This window comes from Oncorhynchus clarkii, chromosome 25 (genome assembly GCF_045791955.1).
Source record: "Oncorhynchus clarkii lewisi isolate Uvic-CL-2024 chromosome 25, UVic_Ocla_1.0, whole genome shotgun sequence".
Classification (NCBI taxonomy): Eukaryota; Metazoa; Chordata; class Actinopteri; order Salmoniformes; family Salmonidae; genus Oncorhynchus; species Oncorhynchus clarkii.
Window position 1 is genome coordinate 39,970,301 of NC_092171.1, and position 18,615 is coordinate 39,988,915.

The 18,615-nt window shown below is 47.9% G+C and overlaps 1 protein-coding gene across 1 annotated transcript; it reads left to right on the top strand.

Moving 5' to 3' along the window:
* The first annotated feature begins 5,107 nt into the window (after positions 1–5,107).
* On the top strand, positions 5,108–18,191 carry LOC139383673 (solute carrier family 22 member 13-like). The gene is made up of 10 exons (XM_071128207.1): positions 5,108–5,672; positions 7,502–7,602; positions 7,753–7,907; positions 8,152–8,320; positions 9,444–9,546; positions 9,637–10,082; positions 10,230–10,447; positions 10,534–10,642; positions 14,656–14,906; positions 17,421–18,191. Exons 1-10 carry the CDS (start codon positions 5,385–5,387, stop codon positions 17,564–17,566), a joined length of 1,986 nt encoding a protein of 661 aa, XP_070984308.1. The 5' UTR covers positions 5,108–5,384; the 3' UTR covers positions 17,567–18,191.
* Positions 18,192–18,615: the final 424 nt, after the last annotated feature.

Consider the following 18,615-nt stretch of genomic DNA (forward strand, 5'->3'; position numbering starts at 1 on the left):
ACAGAGACAGAGAGAGACAGAGAGAAACAGACAGTGACAGAGAGAAACAGACAGTGACAGAGAGAAACAGAGACAGAGAGAGAGAGAAACAGACAGTGACAGAGAGAAACAGACAGTGACAGAGAGAAACAGACAGAGACAGATAGAAACAGACAGTGACAGAGAGAAACAGACAGTGACAGAGAGAAACAGACAGTGACAGAGAGAAACAGACAGTGACAGAGAGGGACAGAGAGAGACAGACAGTGAAAGAGAGGGACAGAGAGAAACAGACAGTGACAGAGAGGGACAGAGAGAGACAGACAGATACAGACAGAGAGTAGAGTTCTTACAACATTTTCACCAACCTGTTGTTATTACTGCCATAACTACCCTACTTATAACCCATTTTTAAAGTTAATTTAAAATGTTTTATCTGAGCTGGCTTCAGGATGTCCTGTCTCTTTATGTGTTAGTTGGCCTTGCAGTGTGTTGATATGCGCCGTGGTTCTAAAGGTCTGCTTCCGACACGCCACCTGCCGGTGTGCACCGCCAACACACGGGAACGCGCCAGTCTACATTAGAAGACCTGACAAGAATAAATGCAAATGTAGAGTTTCAGTCAGCGAACGGGTAGGGAGAGAGAGAGAGAGAGAAATGAAAGAGAGGAGCCCGAGGGAGACAGACCCCATGGCAAGAGGCACTTCGTTGGGCGAGGGAGAACGTGAAAGCATGGTAAAGCAGAATGGTCCTCCTCAGAAGACTTTCCAGAGTAGTTCACATAGCCTTCCTCCCTGACAGATACCAACCTACACTATTAACAAGGGGGAAATGATTTACTTTTGCCTGATAAACACTCTAAACAGCCTACCCTACAACTAGGAGGTGTCCACATGGCCTGATAAACACTCTAAACAGCCTACCCTACAACTAGGAGGTGTCCCCATGGCCTGATAAACACTCTAAACAGCCTACCTGACAACTAGGAGGTGTCCCCATGGCCTGATAAACACTCTAAACAGCCTACCTGACAACTAGGAGGTTAGGGAGGGGTGGTAGGGGTTAAGGAGGGGTGGTAGGGGTTAAGGAGGAATGGTACGGGTTAAGGAGGGGTGGTAGGGGTTAAGGTTGGGTGGTAGGGGTTAAGGAGGGGTGGTAGGGGTTAGGGAGGGGTGGTAGGGGTTAGGGAGGGGTGTTAGGGGTTAAGGAGGGGTGGTAGGGGTTAAGGAGGGGTGGTAGGGGTTAAGGAGGGGTGGTAGGGGTTAGGGAGGGGTGGTAGGGGTTAAGGAGGGGTGTTAGGGATTAAGGAGGGTTGGTAGGGGTTAGGGAGGGGTGGTAGGGATTAAGGAGGGGTGGTAGGGGTTAAGGAGGGGTGGTAGGGGTTAAGGTTGGGTGGTAGGGGTTAAGGAGGGGTGGTAGGGGTTAGGGAGGGGTGGTAGGGGTTAAGGAGGAATGGTACGGGTTAAGGAGGGGTGGTAAGGGTGGTAGGGGTTAAGGAGGAATGCTACGGCTTAAGGAGGGGTGGTAGGGGTTAAGGAGGGGTGATAGGGGTTAAGGAGGGGTGGTAGGGGTTAAGGAGGAATGGCACTGGTTAACGAGGGGTGGTAGGGGTCAAGGAGGGGTGGTGGGGGTTAAGGTGGGGTGGTAGGGATTAAGGATTGGATCAGAATCCCTGTTGCTTAAATTGTTTTCTTGTGTGCGCTCCATTGGTCCTGTTGAATTAGGGGAATGCTCTGAGGTTCGGCTGGTGATGTTTGGTTGCCGGGTTACAGAGCTTGGTGAGGATCTATGCCACACCCCTTTTGGCTGCAGTCACGCTGGTGACCGACGTCCACAGAACTAACCTCTAAGGCTGATGGGAAACTGGATGGTTGATACCTGGGATCAGAGAGAACACACACACACACACACACACGCACAGTATCAATTGTATTTTAGGTCATTATTTCAGATGTTATTGCCAGATTAAATGAGGTTGATTGTTATGCAATGTCAATTTATCCTGTTTAGTTTGACTAACATTGTCATTTTTTAAATATGCTTTAAAATGATTCATGTTTTGATGTTTACTGGTCTCTGTTCTGATGTTTACTGGTCTCTGTTCTGATGTTTACTGGTCTCTGTTCTGTTTACTGGTCTCTGTTCTGATGTTTACTGGTCTCTGTTCTGATGTTTACTGGTCTCTGTTCTGATGTTTACTGGTCTTTGTTCTGATGCTATGTAGAATTGACATGCCTAGAGAGAGTCTAGAGAGAGAATAGTAGGCTGTAACAGTCTGCCACAGGACGGAGCTAGAGGTCTATAACGTACATGTGGACTCGTCTAGGAGCCTGCAGTGTGTGGACAGTAGTATGGATATGTTGAAGTCACAGTGCTGCAGTATCACTGAGGAAAATAAACTTCATTTCAAACCCTGGTGAAACCAAGGCCTTCTTGGGCTTTTTCAACCTATTCCATGAAGTCTATGTGTACCGGCCTATTACAGCCAGTTATGGTACTGTGGTAGTCTAGATGTACCGGCCTATTACAGCCAGTTATGGTACTGTGGTAGTCTAGATGTACCGGCCTATTACAGCCAGTTATGGTACTGTGGTAGTCTAGATGTACTGGCCTGTTACAGCCAGTTATGGTACTGTGGTAGTCTAGATGTACTGGCCTGTTACAGCCAGTTATGGTACTGTGGTAGTCTAGATGTACCGGCCTGTTACAGCCAGTTATGGTACTGTGGTAGTCTAGATGTACCGGTCTGTTACGGTTATGGTACTGTGGTAGTCTAGATGTACTGGCCTATTACAGCCAGTTATGGTACTGTGGTAGTCTAGATGTACCTGCCTATTACAGCCAGTTATGGTACTGTGGTAGTCTAGATGTACTGGCCTATTACAGCCAGTTATGGTACTGTGGTAGTCTAGATGTACCGGCCTATTACAGCCAGTTATGGTACTGTGGTAGTCTAGATGTACCGGCCTGTTACGGTTATGGTACTGTGGTAGTCTAGATGTACCGGCCTGTTACAGCCAGTTATGGTACTGTGGTAGTCTAGATGTACTGGCCTGTTACGGTTATGGTACTGTGGTAGTCTAGATGTACCAGTCTGTTACGGTTATGGTACTGTGGTAGTCTAGATGTACCGGCCTGTTACAGCCAGTTATGGTACTGTGGTAGTCTAGATGTACTGGCCTGTTACGGTTATGGTACTGTGGTAGTCTAGATGTACCAGTCTGTTACGGTTATGGTACTGTGGTAGTCTAGATGTACCGGCCTGTTACAGCCAGTTATGGTACTGTGGTAGTCTAGATGTACTGGCCTGTTACAGCCAGTTATGGTACTGTGGTAGTGGGGGTTTTGAGCCTTTGACATCAGCAAATGGTGTGCATCCGTAAAGTAGGCGCTGTCCGTTCAGCCACACCCCACGGAGCTCCACTATGTCTACCTGTACGGACACCCCACGGAGCTCCACTATGTCTACCTGTACGGACACCCCACAGAGCTCCACTATGTCTACCTGTACGGAGGCGCTGTCCGTTCAGCCACACCCCACGGAGCTCCACTATGTCTACCTGTACGGACACCCCACAGAGCTCCACTATGTCTACCTGTACGGAGGCGCTGTCCGTTCAGCCACACCCCACGGAGCTCCACTATGTCTACCTGTACGGACACCCCACAGAGCTCCACTATGTCTACCTGTACGGAGGCGCTGTCCGTTCAGCCACACCCCACGGAGCTCCACTATGTCTACCTGTACGGACACCCCACAGAGCTCCACTATGTCTACCTGTACGGAGGCGCTGTCCGTTCAGCCACACCCCACGGAGCTCCACTATGTCTACCTGTACGGACACCCCACAGAGCTCCACTATGTCTACCTGTACGGAGGCGCTGTCCATTCAGCCACACCCCACGGAGCTCCACTATGTCTACCTGTACGGACACCCCACAGAGCTCCACTATGTCTACCTGTACGGAGGCGCTGTCTGTTCAGCCACACCCCACAGAGCTCCCCTATGTCTACCTGTACGGAGGCGCTGTCCGTTCAGCCACACCCCACGGAGCTCCACTATGTCTACCTGTACGGACACCCCACAGAGCTCCACTATGTCTACCTGTACGGACACCCCACAGAGCTCCACTATGTCTACCTGTACGAAGGCGCTATCTGTTCAGCCACACCCCACGGAGCTCCACTATGTCTACCTGTACGGAGGCGCTGTCTGTTCAGCCACACCCCACAGAGCTCCCCTATGTCTACCTGTACGGAGGCGCTGTCCGTTCAGCTGTGATGAATCATGGGCGTGGCCTTAATGTGTAGATGTTTCTTCATTCCTTGGTGGATTTTTGTTGTTGTCTTTATGCGTCCCTGTCGATTGTAGTCCTAATTAATTCCTTTGATGCATGCCTTGTTCTTCAATGCATTCCCTTGCCTTGTTCTTCAATGCATTCCCTTGCCTTGTTCTTCAATGCATTTTGTGGGATTTATCTGGCGTAGTTTTCATTCAGCAGTGAGCTGTTTTATGCTCCAGTGACTTTCACATTGATGTCTGTATTTGAAGTAGCCCTTCTTATGCTTCTATTATGCACTGTTACACAAGTTGGCCAAACGGGTCAATGTAGCCTATGTATGACGAGGTTGAGAAGAACATTGGACACGCCATTCCGCACGCCAAACCTAATATAAACTTAATATTGAGGTGATAATGTCTGGGGGGACATTATTATTATTATTTTTTTGCTGTTCTCCAAATAGCATTTTAGAGTTTTAAAATGTTGTAGAAGTAAATGTGTTTCAACTGGAGGCGGTATTTCTACCCACCCCACTTCGCCGCCCCCCCCCCCCATTAAAAAACGCAGCACCCCAAACTACTTCCTGTAGCCAATAAAGCCCCTCTTCCTTTTTTATTAACTAGGCAAGTCAGTTAAAACAAATTATTATTTACAATGGTGGTCAACAGCCTAGTTCAGGGACAGAACGACAGATTTTTACATTGTCAGCTCAGGGAATCGAACCAGCAACCTTTCGGTACTGGCCCAATGCTCTAACCACTTGGGTACCCGCTGCCTCGAATTGAATTGAGAGAGACAGTGAATGGGAAGGAGAGACTAAAGACGTGCGAGCGAGAAGGAGAATAGAAGATGTGTAGTTCTAGAGAAGGTATAGGTCTAGGTAACCTTGTCCTCTGGAAATCTGGTGCACGACACTAGATTATAGGTCCAGACCACGACGTCACGATTTGTTATGATTAGACTTTGCTGTTTCAGCACTTCTTCCGCGGAGGAGTCAGTTGACTGGGAGTTCTTGGAGTTTTACGATCTAACCAGTCCGGTGACACCGCGAGAGAGGCGGTAAGCAGAGAGAGATAGTGAAAGCCGCAGAGAGAGATAGTGAAAGAGGATCGCCTACTACTATGGCTCCGTTGCAGTTCGCGGTGTACTGGCGTCTCGCGCTCATATTCTTCTTCATGGCGTTTCTCTTCTTCCTAGACCTCTTCGCCGTTAGCAGAGCAACCTCCTCGTGCAATAACGTCCCGGGTGAGTTACCGGCCGCTAGTCGAACCTTTGGAGAAGTATCTTCTAGTGCCCATACACAGAACTGGACTACATGGGAGGTGCGCGAGGTAAACGGATCACTTTTACAGGGATTGTTACCGCAACAGGATGAGATTACGGGTGGGAACGACACGGAAAGAGAGAATGTGAGTAAACCGCAAAAGTTTTCCAGTTTCTACTTGATTGGCAGTTATTATAATGGTCTAAATCAGTGTAAACATCAACAAGCTGCATGTACAACCTGGGTTTCACAGACCCAGTTGAATCCAGCTTTGGTTTATTATTAACAGATAGTGTATATAATGTCATCAACACTGATTAGACCGCATTGCATTCCTCCTGTTTGTACTCTAACTTCCCCTCGAACAACGATTGATGAGTCAATGAACTCTTAATCATAGAAATAGCCGGGGTAACCTGGTTACAGAGCCAGCCATCTACACACTCACTGACCAATCAAACACTCCCAGAATGTATGTCAGATGTATCACTCTGTGTGTGTGTTAGGAAACAACCTAGGAGTCCCAGTTTGATTATTAGTCATAGAGACATGATATACTGTAATGGGGTACACAGTGGAACGAAACGCTCCCCCCTCGACAGTGGAACGAAACGCTCCCCCTCGACAGTGGAACGAAATGCTCCCCCTCGACAGTGGAACGAAATGCTCCCCCCTCGACAGTGGAACGAAATGCTTCCCCCTCGACAGTGGAACGAAATGCTCCCCCTCGACAGTGGAACGAAATGCTCCCCCCTCGACAGTGGAACGAAACGCTCCCCCTCGACAGTGGAACGAAATGCTCCCCCTCGACAGTGGAACGAAATGCTCCCCCTCGACAGTGGAACGAAATGCTCCCCCCTCGACAGTGGAACGAAACGCTCCCCCCTCGACAGTGGAATGAAATGCTCCCCCTCGACAGTGGAACGAAATGCTCCCTCCTCGACAGTGGAACGAAATGCTCCCTCCTCGACAGTGGAACGAAATGCTCCCTCCTCGACAGTGGAACGAAATGCTCCCCCCTCGACAGTGGGACGAAATGCTCCCCCCTCGACAGTGGAACGAAATGCTCCCCCTCGACAGTGGAACGAAATGCTCCCCCTCGACAGTGGAACGAAATGCTCCCCCTCGACAGTGGAACGAAATGCTCCCCCTCGACAGTGGAACGAAATGCTCCCCCTCGACAGTGGAACGAAATGCTCCCCCCTCGACAGTGGAACGAAATGCTCCCCCCTCGACAGTGGAACGAAATGCTCCCCCTCGACAGTGGAACGAAATGCTCCCCCTCGACAGTGGAACGAAATGCTCCCCCTCGACAGTGGAACGAAATGCTCCCTCCTCGACAGTGGAACGAAATGCTCCCCCTCGACAGTGGAACGAAATGCTCCCCCTCGACAGTGGAACGAAATGCTCCCTCCTCGACAGTGGAACGAAATGCTCCCCCTCGACAGTGGAACGAAATGCTCCCCCTCGACAGTGGAATGAAATGCTCCCCCTCGACAGTGGAACGAAATGCTCCCCCCTCGACAACGGAACGAAACGCTTCCCCTTGGCAACGGAACAAAACGCTTCATCTCGGCAACGGAACGAAACGGTTCCCCTTTTCAACGGAACAAAACGCTTCATCTCGGCAACGGAACGAAACGGTTCCCCTCGGCAACGGAACGAAACGCTTCCCCTCGGCAACGGAACGAAACGCTTCCCCTCGGCAACGAAACGCTTCCCCTCGGCAATGAAACGCTTCCCCTCGGCAACGGAACGAAATGCTTCCCCCTCGGCAACGGAACAACAATAGAAGTGACTAAAAGGAGTGTCACATGGTAAGACGTTTCACAACACACAGTAGTGATAAGAAATACCATCATGTCTCAGGGAAACATTGTCAAAATCGCCCGGGGCTGAGGACATAGTCAGTGTTACAACATAGAACTAGATTACTAAGACATTATCTGGCACAAACGTCAGTGTGTGTTACAGGGTACAGTGTGTATGGATCCGGAGGTGATGTCGTACAGTCAGACCATCTACATGACTGGCCTTCTGCTGGGATCTCTGTTCGGAGGAGCTCTCTCTGACAGGTGAGTCTCTCTCTCTCTCTCTCGCTCTCGCTCTCTCTCTCTCTCGCTCTCTCTCTCGCTCTCGCTCTCGCTCTCTCTCACACACACACACACACACCTCTTCCATGTGTTACAGTGTATGATTTACTGTGTGTGTGTGCGTGTGACCAGGTACGGTAAGCGAGCAGTGCTGCTGGTGTGTGTGTGTGTTAATGCCGTGACTGCTGTGCTGCCGGCAGTCCTTCCTCACGCCCTCCTCTTCCTCACCCTGCGCTGTTTGGCCGGGGTCTCCTGCTGCTGTATCAATATCTGCAGCTTCAGCCTGGGTAAAGAAAACACACACACACACACACACACTGTTAAATCCATGCACACAAGCACACACACACACACACACACACTGTTGAATCCATGCACACAGACACACACACACACACTGTTGAATCCATGCACACTATCACTGTAACACATGGAAGGTGTGTGTGTGTGTGTGTGCGCCTGTGTGCATGGAATCAAGTGTGTGTGTGTGTGTGTGCCTGTGTGCATGGATTTAACTGTGTGTGTGTGTAGGTGTGGAATGGAGTCTTCCCAGGTATCGTATTTGGCCCCCGGCCCTCCTGTCCTTCTCCTTCAGCCTGGGTATGATGGCGTTGGCACCGCTGGCGTACCTTACACACACCTGGACACAGCTACACCTGGGACTGGCCGTACCACAGATCCTCTGTCTGCCTCTCTTCTAGTGAGTACACACACACACACACACAGCTACACCTGGGACTGGCCGTACCACAGATCCTCTGTCTGCCTCTCTTCTAGTGAGTACACACACACACACACACACACACAGCTACACCTGGGACTGGCCGTACCACAGATCCTCTGTCTGCCTCTCTTCTAGTGAGTACACACACACACACACACACAGCTACACCTGGGACTGGCCGTACCACAGATCCTCTGTCTGCCTCTCTTCTAGTGAGTACACACACACACACCTGGACACAGCTACACCTGGGACTGGCCGTACCACAGATCCTCTGTCTGCCTCTCTTCTAGTGAGTACACACACACACACACACAGCTACACCTGGGACTGGCCGTACCACAGATCCTCTGTCTGCCTCTCTTCTAGTGAGTACACACACACACACACACACACAGCTACACCTGGGAATGGCCGTACCACAGATCCTCTGTCTGCCTCTCTTCTAGTGAGTACACACACACACACCTGGACACAGCTACACCTGGGACTGGCCGTACCACAGATCCTCTGTCTGCCTCTCTTCTAGTGAGTACACACACACACACACACACAGCTACACCTGGGACTGGCCGTACCACAGATCCTCTGTCTGCCTCTCTACTAGTGAGTAACACACACACACTCAGCTACACCTGGGACTGGCCGTACCACAGATCCTCTGTCTGCCTCTCTTCTAGTGAGTACACACACACACACCTGGACACAGCTACACCTGGGACTGGCCGTACCACAGATCCTCTGTCTGCCTCTCTTCTAGTGAGTACACACACACACACACACACACACAGCTACACCTGGGACTGGCCGTACCACAGATCCTCTGTCTGCCTCTCTACTAGTGAGTAACACACACACACTCAGCTACACCTGGGACTGGCCGTACCACAGATCCTCTGTCTGCCTCTCTACTAGTGAGTAACACACACACACATCTACAACTGGGACTGGCTGTACCACAGATCCTCTGTCTGCCTCTCTACTAGTGAGTAACACACACAGTGTTCAGAGTTGACTATAATGTGGTATTCTTATGCCAATAGAAATGTAGTTTGACAGAGAGAAATAATAATGATAACTCTCTCTCTCTCTCTCTCAGTTCTATTCCTGAGTCTCCTCGCTGGCTGCTCCTGAAGAGGAGAGCAGAGACTCTGGAGGGGTATAGGAGACACAGTCCTGAGGACAAACGCTTTCTAGACCTGGTACACACACACACACACACACATACCACACACACACACATCAGTGTTCCCTAACCCAACTCAAGCCTGTGTGTGGTCTTTCTGACCTAGTTGTTGGACACAGAGGGGAAGGACCTGCAGGAAGTCCACCTGGAGACACACACACTGGAGACTGGCACACCTGACAATGAGACACACACACTGGAGACTGGCACACCTGACAATGAGACACACACACTGGAGACTGACACACCTGACAATGAGACACACACACTGGAGACTGACACACCTGACAATGAGACACACACACTGGAGACTGACACACCTGACAATGAGACACACACACTGGAGACTGACAAACCTGACAATGAGACACACCCACTTGAGACTGACACACCTGACAGTGAGACACACCCACTGGAGACTGACACACCTGACAATAAGACACACACACCAAAGGCAGACACACAAACATGGGAGGAACACACACTTTCCCACTGCGGACACATGAGAAGTCCCACCATCCTACTGCGCCTGGTCATCTTGAGTTACATTGGGTAGGTCAGTGTGTGTGTGTGTGTGTGTGTGAGAGAGGCTGTCAGATTCTACCTCTGTATTCTATTTGACAGGTCTGTTCTACAGTATTTGTCTGATGCGTCTTTCCCCCCTGTGTGTGTGTGTGTGTGTGTGTGTGTGTGTGTTAGGCTAGCATCAGCCCTGACGTACTACGGTATCTGTATGAATGTCGGGCGGTTCGGGGTGGATGTCTTCCTGGCTCAATTCTTCAGCGGCCTATCAGAGGCTCCCTGCCTGCTCGTCCCATTCCTATTGGCTCGCTGGGGCAGACGCCCAATCAGCATGCTATCCCTGTTCCTCAGTGGCTCCTTCTGCCTGCTGTCCCTGCTCGCATCACGCTTCTACGGTAAGCACACACACACACACACACACACACACACACACACACACACCTCCAGTGATCCAACAGTGTGTGTGTGTGTGTGTGTGTAGCTGTCCCAGGGTTGGTGATAACTCTGGCCCTGGTGGGGAAGCTGTGTATGCAGACCACTGTGTTTGTCTCTGTACTCTACGGCATCGAACTCTTCCCTACGCTCATCAGGTACGGAGTGTGTGTGTGTGTGTCAAAATCAAATCAAATCAAATTTTATTTGTCACATACACATGGTTAGCAGATGTTAATGCGAGTGTAGCGAAATGCTTGTGCTTCTAGTTCCGACAATGCAGTAATAATCAACAAGTAATCTAGCTAACAATTCCAAAACTACTACCTTATAGACACAAGTGTAAGGGGATAAAGAATATGTACATAAAGATATATGAATGAGTGATGGTACAGAGCGGCATAGGCAAGAAACAGTATATACATATGAGATGAGTAGGTAAACAAAGTGGCATAGTTAAAGTGGCTAGTGATACATATATTACATAAAGATGCAGTAGATGATATAGAGTACAGTATATACATATACATATGAGATGAATAATGTAGGGTATGTAAACATTATATTAGGTAGCATTGTTTAAAGTGGCTAGTGATATATTTTACATCATTTCCCATCAATTCCCATTATTAAAGTGGCTGGAGTTGAGTCAGTGTGTTGGCAGCAGCCACTCAATGTTAGTGGTGGCTGTTTAACAGTCTGATGGCCATGAGATAGAAGCTGTTTTTCAGTCTCTCGGTCCCAGCTTTGATGCACCTGTACTGACCTCGCCTTCTGGATGATAGCGGGGTGAACAGGCAATGGCTCGGGTGGTTGTTGTCCTTGATGATCTTTATGGCCTTCCTGTGACATTGGGTGGTGTAGGTGTCCTGGAGGGCAGGTAGTTTGCCCCCGGTGATGCGTTGTGCAGACCTCACTACCCTCTGGAGAGCCTTACGGTTGTGGGCGGAGCAGTTGCCGTACCAGGCGGTGATACAGCCCGCCAGGATGCTCTCGATTGTGTATCTGTAGAAGTTTGTGAGTGCTTTTGGTGACAAGCCAAATTTCTTCAGCCTCCTGAGGTTGAAGAGGCGCTGCTGCGCCTTCTTCACGATGCTGTCTGTGTGGGTGGACCAATTCAGTTTGTCTGTGATGTGTACGCCGAGGAACTTAAAACTTACTACCCTCTCCACTACTGTTCCATCGATGTGGATAGGGGGGTGTACCCTCTGCTGTTTCCTGAAGTCCACAATCATCTCCTTAGTTTTGTTGACGTTGAGTGTGAGGTTATTTTCCTGACACCATCTAAGTGACCCCAAACTTTTGAATGGTAGTGTACACACGTGGGTGATAATTGATTCATAGATGATGTGTCTATCTCTGTTTGCAGAGCATGTATTAATGTCACCTATGACTCAGCAGGATGAACAAGACATGAGGGAACTAGGTCAGAGCTGCTTGTCTCAGCAGAATGAACAAGACATGAGGGAACTAGGTCAGAGCTGCTTGTCTCAGCAGGATGAACAAGACATGAGGGAACTAGGTCAGAGCTGCTTGTCTCAGCAGAATGAACAAGACATGAGGGAACTAGGTCAGAGCTGCTTGTCTCAGCAGAATGAACAAGACATGAGGGAACTACATCAGAGCTGCTTGTCTCAGCAGGATAAACAAGACATGAGGGAACTAGGTCAGAGCTGCTTGTCTCAGCAGGATGAACAAGACATGAGGGAACTAGGTCAGAGCTGCTTGTCTCAGCAGAATGAACAAGACATGAGGGAACTAGTTCAGAGCTGCTTGTCTCAGCAGAATGAACAAGACATGAGGGAACTAGGTCAGAGCTGCTTGTCTCAGCAGGATGAACAAGACATGAGGGAACTAGGTCAGAGCTGCTTGTCTCAGCAGGATGAACAAGACATGAGGGAACTAGGTCAGAGCTGCTTGTCTCAGCAGGATAAACAAGACATGAGGGAACTAGGTCAGAGCTGCTTGTCTCAGCAGGATAAACAAGACATGAGGGAACTAGGTCAGAGCTGCTTGTCTCAGCAGAATGAACAAGACATGAGGGAACTAGGTCAGAGCTGCTTGTCTCAGCAGGATGAACAAGACATGAGGGAACTAGTTCAGAGCTGCTTGTCTCAGCAGGATAAACAAGATATGAGGGAACTAGGTCAGAGCTGCTTGTCTCAGCAGAATGAACAAGACATGAGGGAACTAGGTCAGAGCTGCTTGTCTCAGCAGGATAAACAAGACATGAGGGAACTAGGTCAGAGCTGCTTGTCTCAGCAGGATGAACAAGACATGAGGGAACTAGGTCAGAGCTGCTTGTCTCAGCAGGATAAACAAGACATGAGGGAACTAGGTCAGAGCTGCTTGTCTCAGCAGGATAAACAAGACATGAGGGAACTAGGTCAGAGCTGCTTGTCTCAGCAGGATGAACAAGACATGAGGGAACTAGGTCAGAGCTGCTTGTCTCAGCAGGATAAACAAGACATGAGGGAACTAGGTCAGAGCTGCTTGTCTCAGCAGGATGAACAAGACATGAGGGAACTAGGTCAGAGCTGCTTGTCTCAGCAGAATGAACAAGACATGAGGGAACTACATCAGAGCTGCTTGTCTCAGCAGGATAAACAAGACATGAGGGAACTAGGTCAGAGCTGCTTGTCTCAGCAGAATGAACAAGACATGAGGGAACTAGGTCAGAGCTGCTTGTCTCAGCAGGATAAACAAGACATGAGGGAACTAGGTCAGAGCTGCTTGTCTCAGCAGGATAAACAAGACATGAGGGAACTAGGTCAGAGCTGCTTGTCTCAGCAGGATGAACAAGACATGAGGGAACTAGGTCAGAGCTGCTTGTCTCAGCAGGATAAACAAGACATGAGGGAACTAGGTCAGAGCTGCTTGTCTCAGCAGGATGAACAAGACATGAGGGAACTAGATGAGTGCTGTGCGTCTCCTTGGTTGAGCTAGGGACTGACCAGTCATAGGTGACATTAATACATGCTCTGCAAACAGAGATAGACACATCATCTATGAATCAATTATCACCCACGTGTGTACACTACCATTCAAAAGTTTGGGGTCACTTAGAAATGTCCTTGTTGTGTCCAAATGTGTCCATTTTTAAAAGAACATCAAATTGATCAGAAATACAGTGTAGACATCGCTAATGTTGTAAATAACTATTGTAACTGGAAACGGCTGAATTTATGAAAATGGAATATCTACATAAATGGGCCTGTGTACGCCTATCAGAAACCATCAGTCTTGTGTTCCAATGGCACGTTGTGTTAGCTAATCCAAGTTTATCATTTTAAAAGGCTAATTGATCATTAGAAAACCCTTTTGCAATTATGTTAGCACAGCTGAAAACTGTTGTCCTGATTTTAAAGAAGCAATAAAACAGGCCTTCTTTAGACTAGTTGAGTATCTGGAGCATCAGCATTTGTGGGTTCGATCACAGGCTCAAAATGGCCAGAAACAAATAACTTTCTTCTGAAACTCGCCAGACTATTCTTGTTCTGAGAAATGAAGGCTATTCCATGTGAGAAATTGCCAAGAAACTGAAGATCTCGTACAATGCTGTGTACTACTCCCGTCACAGAACAACGCAAACTGGCTCTAACCAGAATGGAAAGAGGAGTGGGAGGCCACGGTGCACAACTGAGCAAGAGGACAAGTACATTAGGGTGTCTAGTTTGAGAAACAGACGCCTCACAAGTCTTCAACTGGCAGCTTCATTAAATAGTACCTGCAAAACACCGGTCTCAACGTCAACAGTGAAGTGGTGATTCTGGGATGCTGGCCTTCTAGGCAGAGTTCCTTTGTCCAGTGTCTGTGTTGTCCAGTGTCTGCCCATCTTAATCTTTTCTTTTTATTGGCCAGTCTGAGATATGTTTTTTTCTTTGCAACTTTGCCTTGCAATTTTGCCTCAACTTTACTGGTGACGTTGAGACGGGTGTTTTGCAGGTACTATTTAATGAAGCTGCCAGTTGAGGACTTGTGAGGTGTCTGTTTCTCAAACTAAACACTCTAATGTACTTGTCCTCTTGTTCAGTTGTGCACCGTGGCCTCCCACTCCTCTTTCTATTCTGGTTAGAGTCAGTTGAATTATTACTGTTATCCTATCAACACAGCAAGTATGGTGTGTGTGTGTGTGTGTGTGTGTGTGTTTGTGTGTGTGTGAGTGTTTCAGACAGAAGTGTGTGGGCTTGGTGTGTCTGTGTTACAGGGTGGGCTGTATCCTGAATGCGGTGATCAGTCCTAAAGGAGAAACCATCCCATTGGCTGCTATGATCCTTTATGGGAGTGGCCCCATTGTTGGGGCGGGACTGTGTCTGTTTCTACCGGAGACCAGTGGTGTGCCGCTCCCTGATTCGCTGGAGGACTGTGACAAACAGCCCAGTCTTCATCTACCAATCTTCCCTTCCCTTTGGTCTTCAGAGGGTGAGAGACCCCTGATGTGTGTGTGTGTGTGTGTGTGTGTGTGTGTTCCTTACTGCAGTGGTCACCAACCTTTTCTGAGTCAAAATGTCAAGATCTACCGCTTATATATATATATTTTTAACACAACTATTAAAAAATGTACGCCTGTGCAACATTAACCAACATGAACCAGTTCTGTAGCAGTAAGGTTTGTGCAGTAAGCTATAGGCCCCATACATTATCACTGCACTGCTTTGCTTGAATTGTTCTGCTAATGCATTGTTGTTTCGGACCACTTTTTAAAATTATGTTTCAACATTTGAGCTAGTATCTATGATCACAGCGGTAATAGATCAGTTGCTGTATTACTTGAGATGAGTGAGTTTACATTTTAAATAATTAGCTTTTATTATTTCATTTAATTTTATTTTTTATTATGGTGCCTGCATCTGATGGTCAGTCTCAGCGGAGGGAGAGAGCAGCAGACTGATGGTCAGTCTCAGCGGAGGGAGAGAGCAGCAGACTGAGGGTCAGTCTCAGCGGAGGGAGAGAGCAGCAGACTGAGGGTCAGTCTCAGCGGAGGGAGAGAGCAGCAGACTGAGGGTCAGTCTCAGCGGAGGGAGAGAGCAGCAGACTGATGGTCAGTCTCAGCGGAGGGAGAGAGCAGCAGACTGATGGTCAGTCTCAGCGGAGGGCTGAGAGCAGCAGACTGAGGGTCAGTCTCAGTGGAGGGAGAGAGCAGCAGACTGAGGGTCCGTCTCTCAACATCCCTCCGCTCTCCCTTTCCTCCGCTGACGCTGACACGGACTCAAAAGGGACACCATCTTCCATCTGATGGCGAAACTTGAGTCGAACCGCATTATTTCTGCCTTGTGCACAAATTCATGTTGTTACTCCTATGAACACAGGAAGTGAAATATTCCTTGATATTAAAAAAGACCCAAGCAGCTAATAATAACAACACAAGTCTATAGAGACACTTTCCTACTCATTCATTACTGCTGCAGTGTTGGTTGTATTGCTGAATGGAAGTAGGGCTAATGCACATTTTATGGTTTATAAAAGTGTTGAATACAAAGTGTTGACAGTGCTGAGTAAGAACGTAAACATAAGCTCACTAATAAAAACAGCAGCTCTTTGCTGTGTTCGTTGACAGTCTCTCTCTAGTCGTGGTTTTAAATGTTAGAAATCTCACAGTATCGACTTTACTGTAGCTTTCTTTTCCGCCTGCTACGTTACTGCAGACACGGTCGTCTGAGCCATCCGATTGGCCAGAGGTACACTTGATTTGCTCTCTGGGCCCACCAGGAAAGCAGTTTGTACCCATGAAACGGTTCAAAAATGGCAACAGTTTGCCTACCCTGCGCGCAGAGTGACTCAAGTGCACCTACCACCAACAGCGTGATATGAATAACAAGGAACACAAGGCTTTATCGTAGTTTTTTTTACGGAAATGTTTGGTGATCGACTAGAAATGCCTTGGAGGTGGCGATCAACTGGTTGGTGACTTGTTGTCTCTCTTCAGTGCGTCGTCAACAGCAGCTGACTGTGAAATGCTATACTCAAGAGTTCACAGGCAGCTGGTGTGTTACGTAACCTCTCCTTTTAGGTCAGCTATTTACCCCCTTTCTCCCTCTCCCTGTACCTCTATAGGGCTGCAACGTCCCTCTTTCCGCGGTTTATGGTTCCAGGAATTGACACGGACACTCATTTTCAGCCTACACAAATTATAACATGCATTTCACCGTGTTTCCAAGTGGTGAATAGCTACAAAAGTGGTGTGAACCATTAATTCAGAAGATTACAAATCTCTTTACAAAAACGGTTATTATATATTTTTGTAAAGTCAATGGTTCAACACTGTGTACATAGTTAGAAGGCAAAAAACAACGAATCCCATATAGCATTGCGGTCTGTATCGTCCAATCACAGAACAGATACAAGTCACGTGGTCTGTTAGAGAACGCATGATGAAACCTTATAGCAGCTGACATGTCACGTGACTTGTATCTGCTCTGTGATTGGACGATACAGACCACGAGGCTCATGGTTAGTGAAGGTTTTGTTGCACTTTGAAACATAAACTGACGGTAAAAGCTGGATTTCTCAACACAGAGGTACTACATGTGCACCTCATTATAGGAATTGTTTTGCAATCTCAATAGGTTGTGGGTTAACTGCCTGTTCAGGGGCAGAACAACAGATTTGTACCTTGTCAGCTCAGCGGTTTGAACTTGCAACCTTCCAGTTACTAGTCCAACTCTAACCACTAGGCTACCCTGCCACCCCAAAGTTTCCCATGTTGATTCCACGTCATTAAATATGTATGTCTTTTCTTTTTTTTTTTATGATGTGGAAACAATGTTGATTTAACCAGTTTGTGCCCAGTGGGGTAACCGTAACCCCCAGTCTGTGGCCTGCTAACCAGAGTCCTGGACCAAGAAGCATGTTCAATAGAGACACACATTCTGAGGAATAGTGGACTCTTGTTGGTTAACGTCTCTCCAGCTGAGATTTGTGTGTATTTCCTGACAGGTGCTCAGCGGATGCCCCAGCTGACAAAGCCTGTCCATTCCTGGGAGACACAGACCCAGAGAAGCCCTCCCACAACCCACAGGATCTCAACTGACTCAAACTGCACATACTCACACACACACACCACAAACACACACATGCTGTAGATACATGTATTGGAAGTTCCATGGTGCTCAGTTGGTACAGAACACAATAAACTGGAAGGTACTACCTGAACTTTGAACAATAAACATTGCAATACATTTTGCGACATTGTGCCCTACTGAACAAGACCCTGGTTCTAGTGTTTTATAGGTTTGATCCTGTATCTCCCACAGCCTGTAGAGACTTGCTGAGAGCGTGTTTAAACACAGACCTGTCTGTGAGATGTGAGGAAACATTGCTAATGTAGCATTGAATAAACAGCTCTGCACGAAGGTTCTGTGTGTGCATTTTCTGTACGTGTGTGTTATCCTCGCACAATCATGAACCTTCCTTGCACCTTGCTGACATTTCTACACTGTGTTTCATGTCAAGTTGACTTGAGATGGGGGGGGGGGGGGGTCTTGTTGCTGTATGTTTGGTATTGAAATCAGATGTGTGTAGTTATGTGTGGGAATGTTGTCCTGTCTGGTGGCAGGGTCAGGCTGTTGAAATGACCAATTGTTTCCCATGATCTGCTGTTGTGTGTTCTTATAGGCATTTGACATGCTGAGGAATGTTCTCCTGTACAGTCTGTAGATTTCCTGTTCTTTGCTATTAAATAAAAAAAAAATAGAATTTTCAATTTCATAAGAATGTGTGTTTGTCTGGCTTGGGTCTAGGGTTGCAAAATTCCTATAACTCCCCCCAGGTTTTCCAGAAATCCTGGTTAGATATGTCCTGGTATTACATGAGAATAAGTAGCAAATTCTGGGAATCCTCCAACCAGGGTTTCTGGGAAACCGGGGAATTTGGGGAAAGTTACCCAACCAGCGGCAAGAATCAACTATAAGGAAATGAGGGATCCTCACGCGAATATAGTTTCTCCCCAGTATGTTATTACCCTTGACGAAGATGAAACTGGGGAACTATATTCTGTGTGTGTCTGTTGGGCCCCTCATTTCTTTATCTGCACCGGTGGTTTAGGAGTTTAGGATGTGCATATATCACCCTCCTGTTCTGCAATAATCAACTTAGTCACCCTGGACAATCATTCACCATTCACACTAATCCA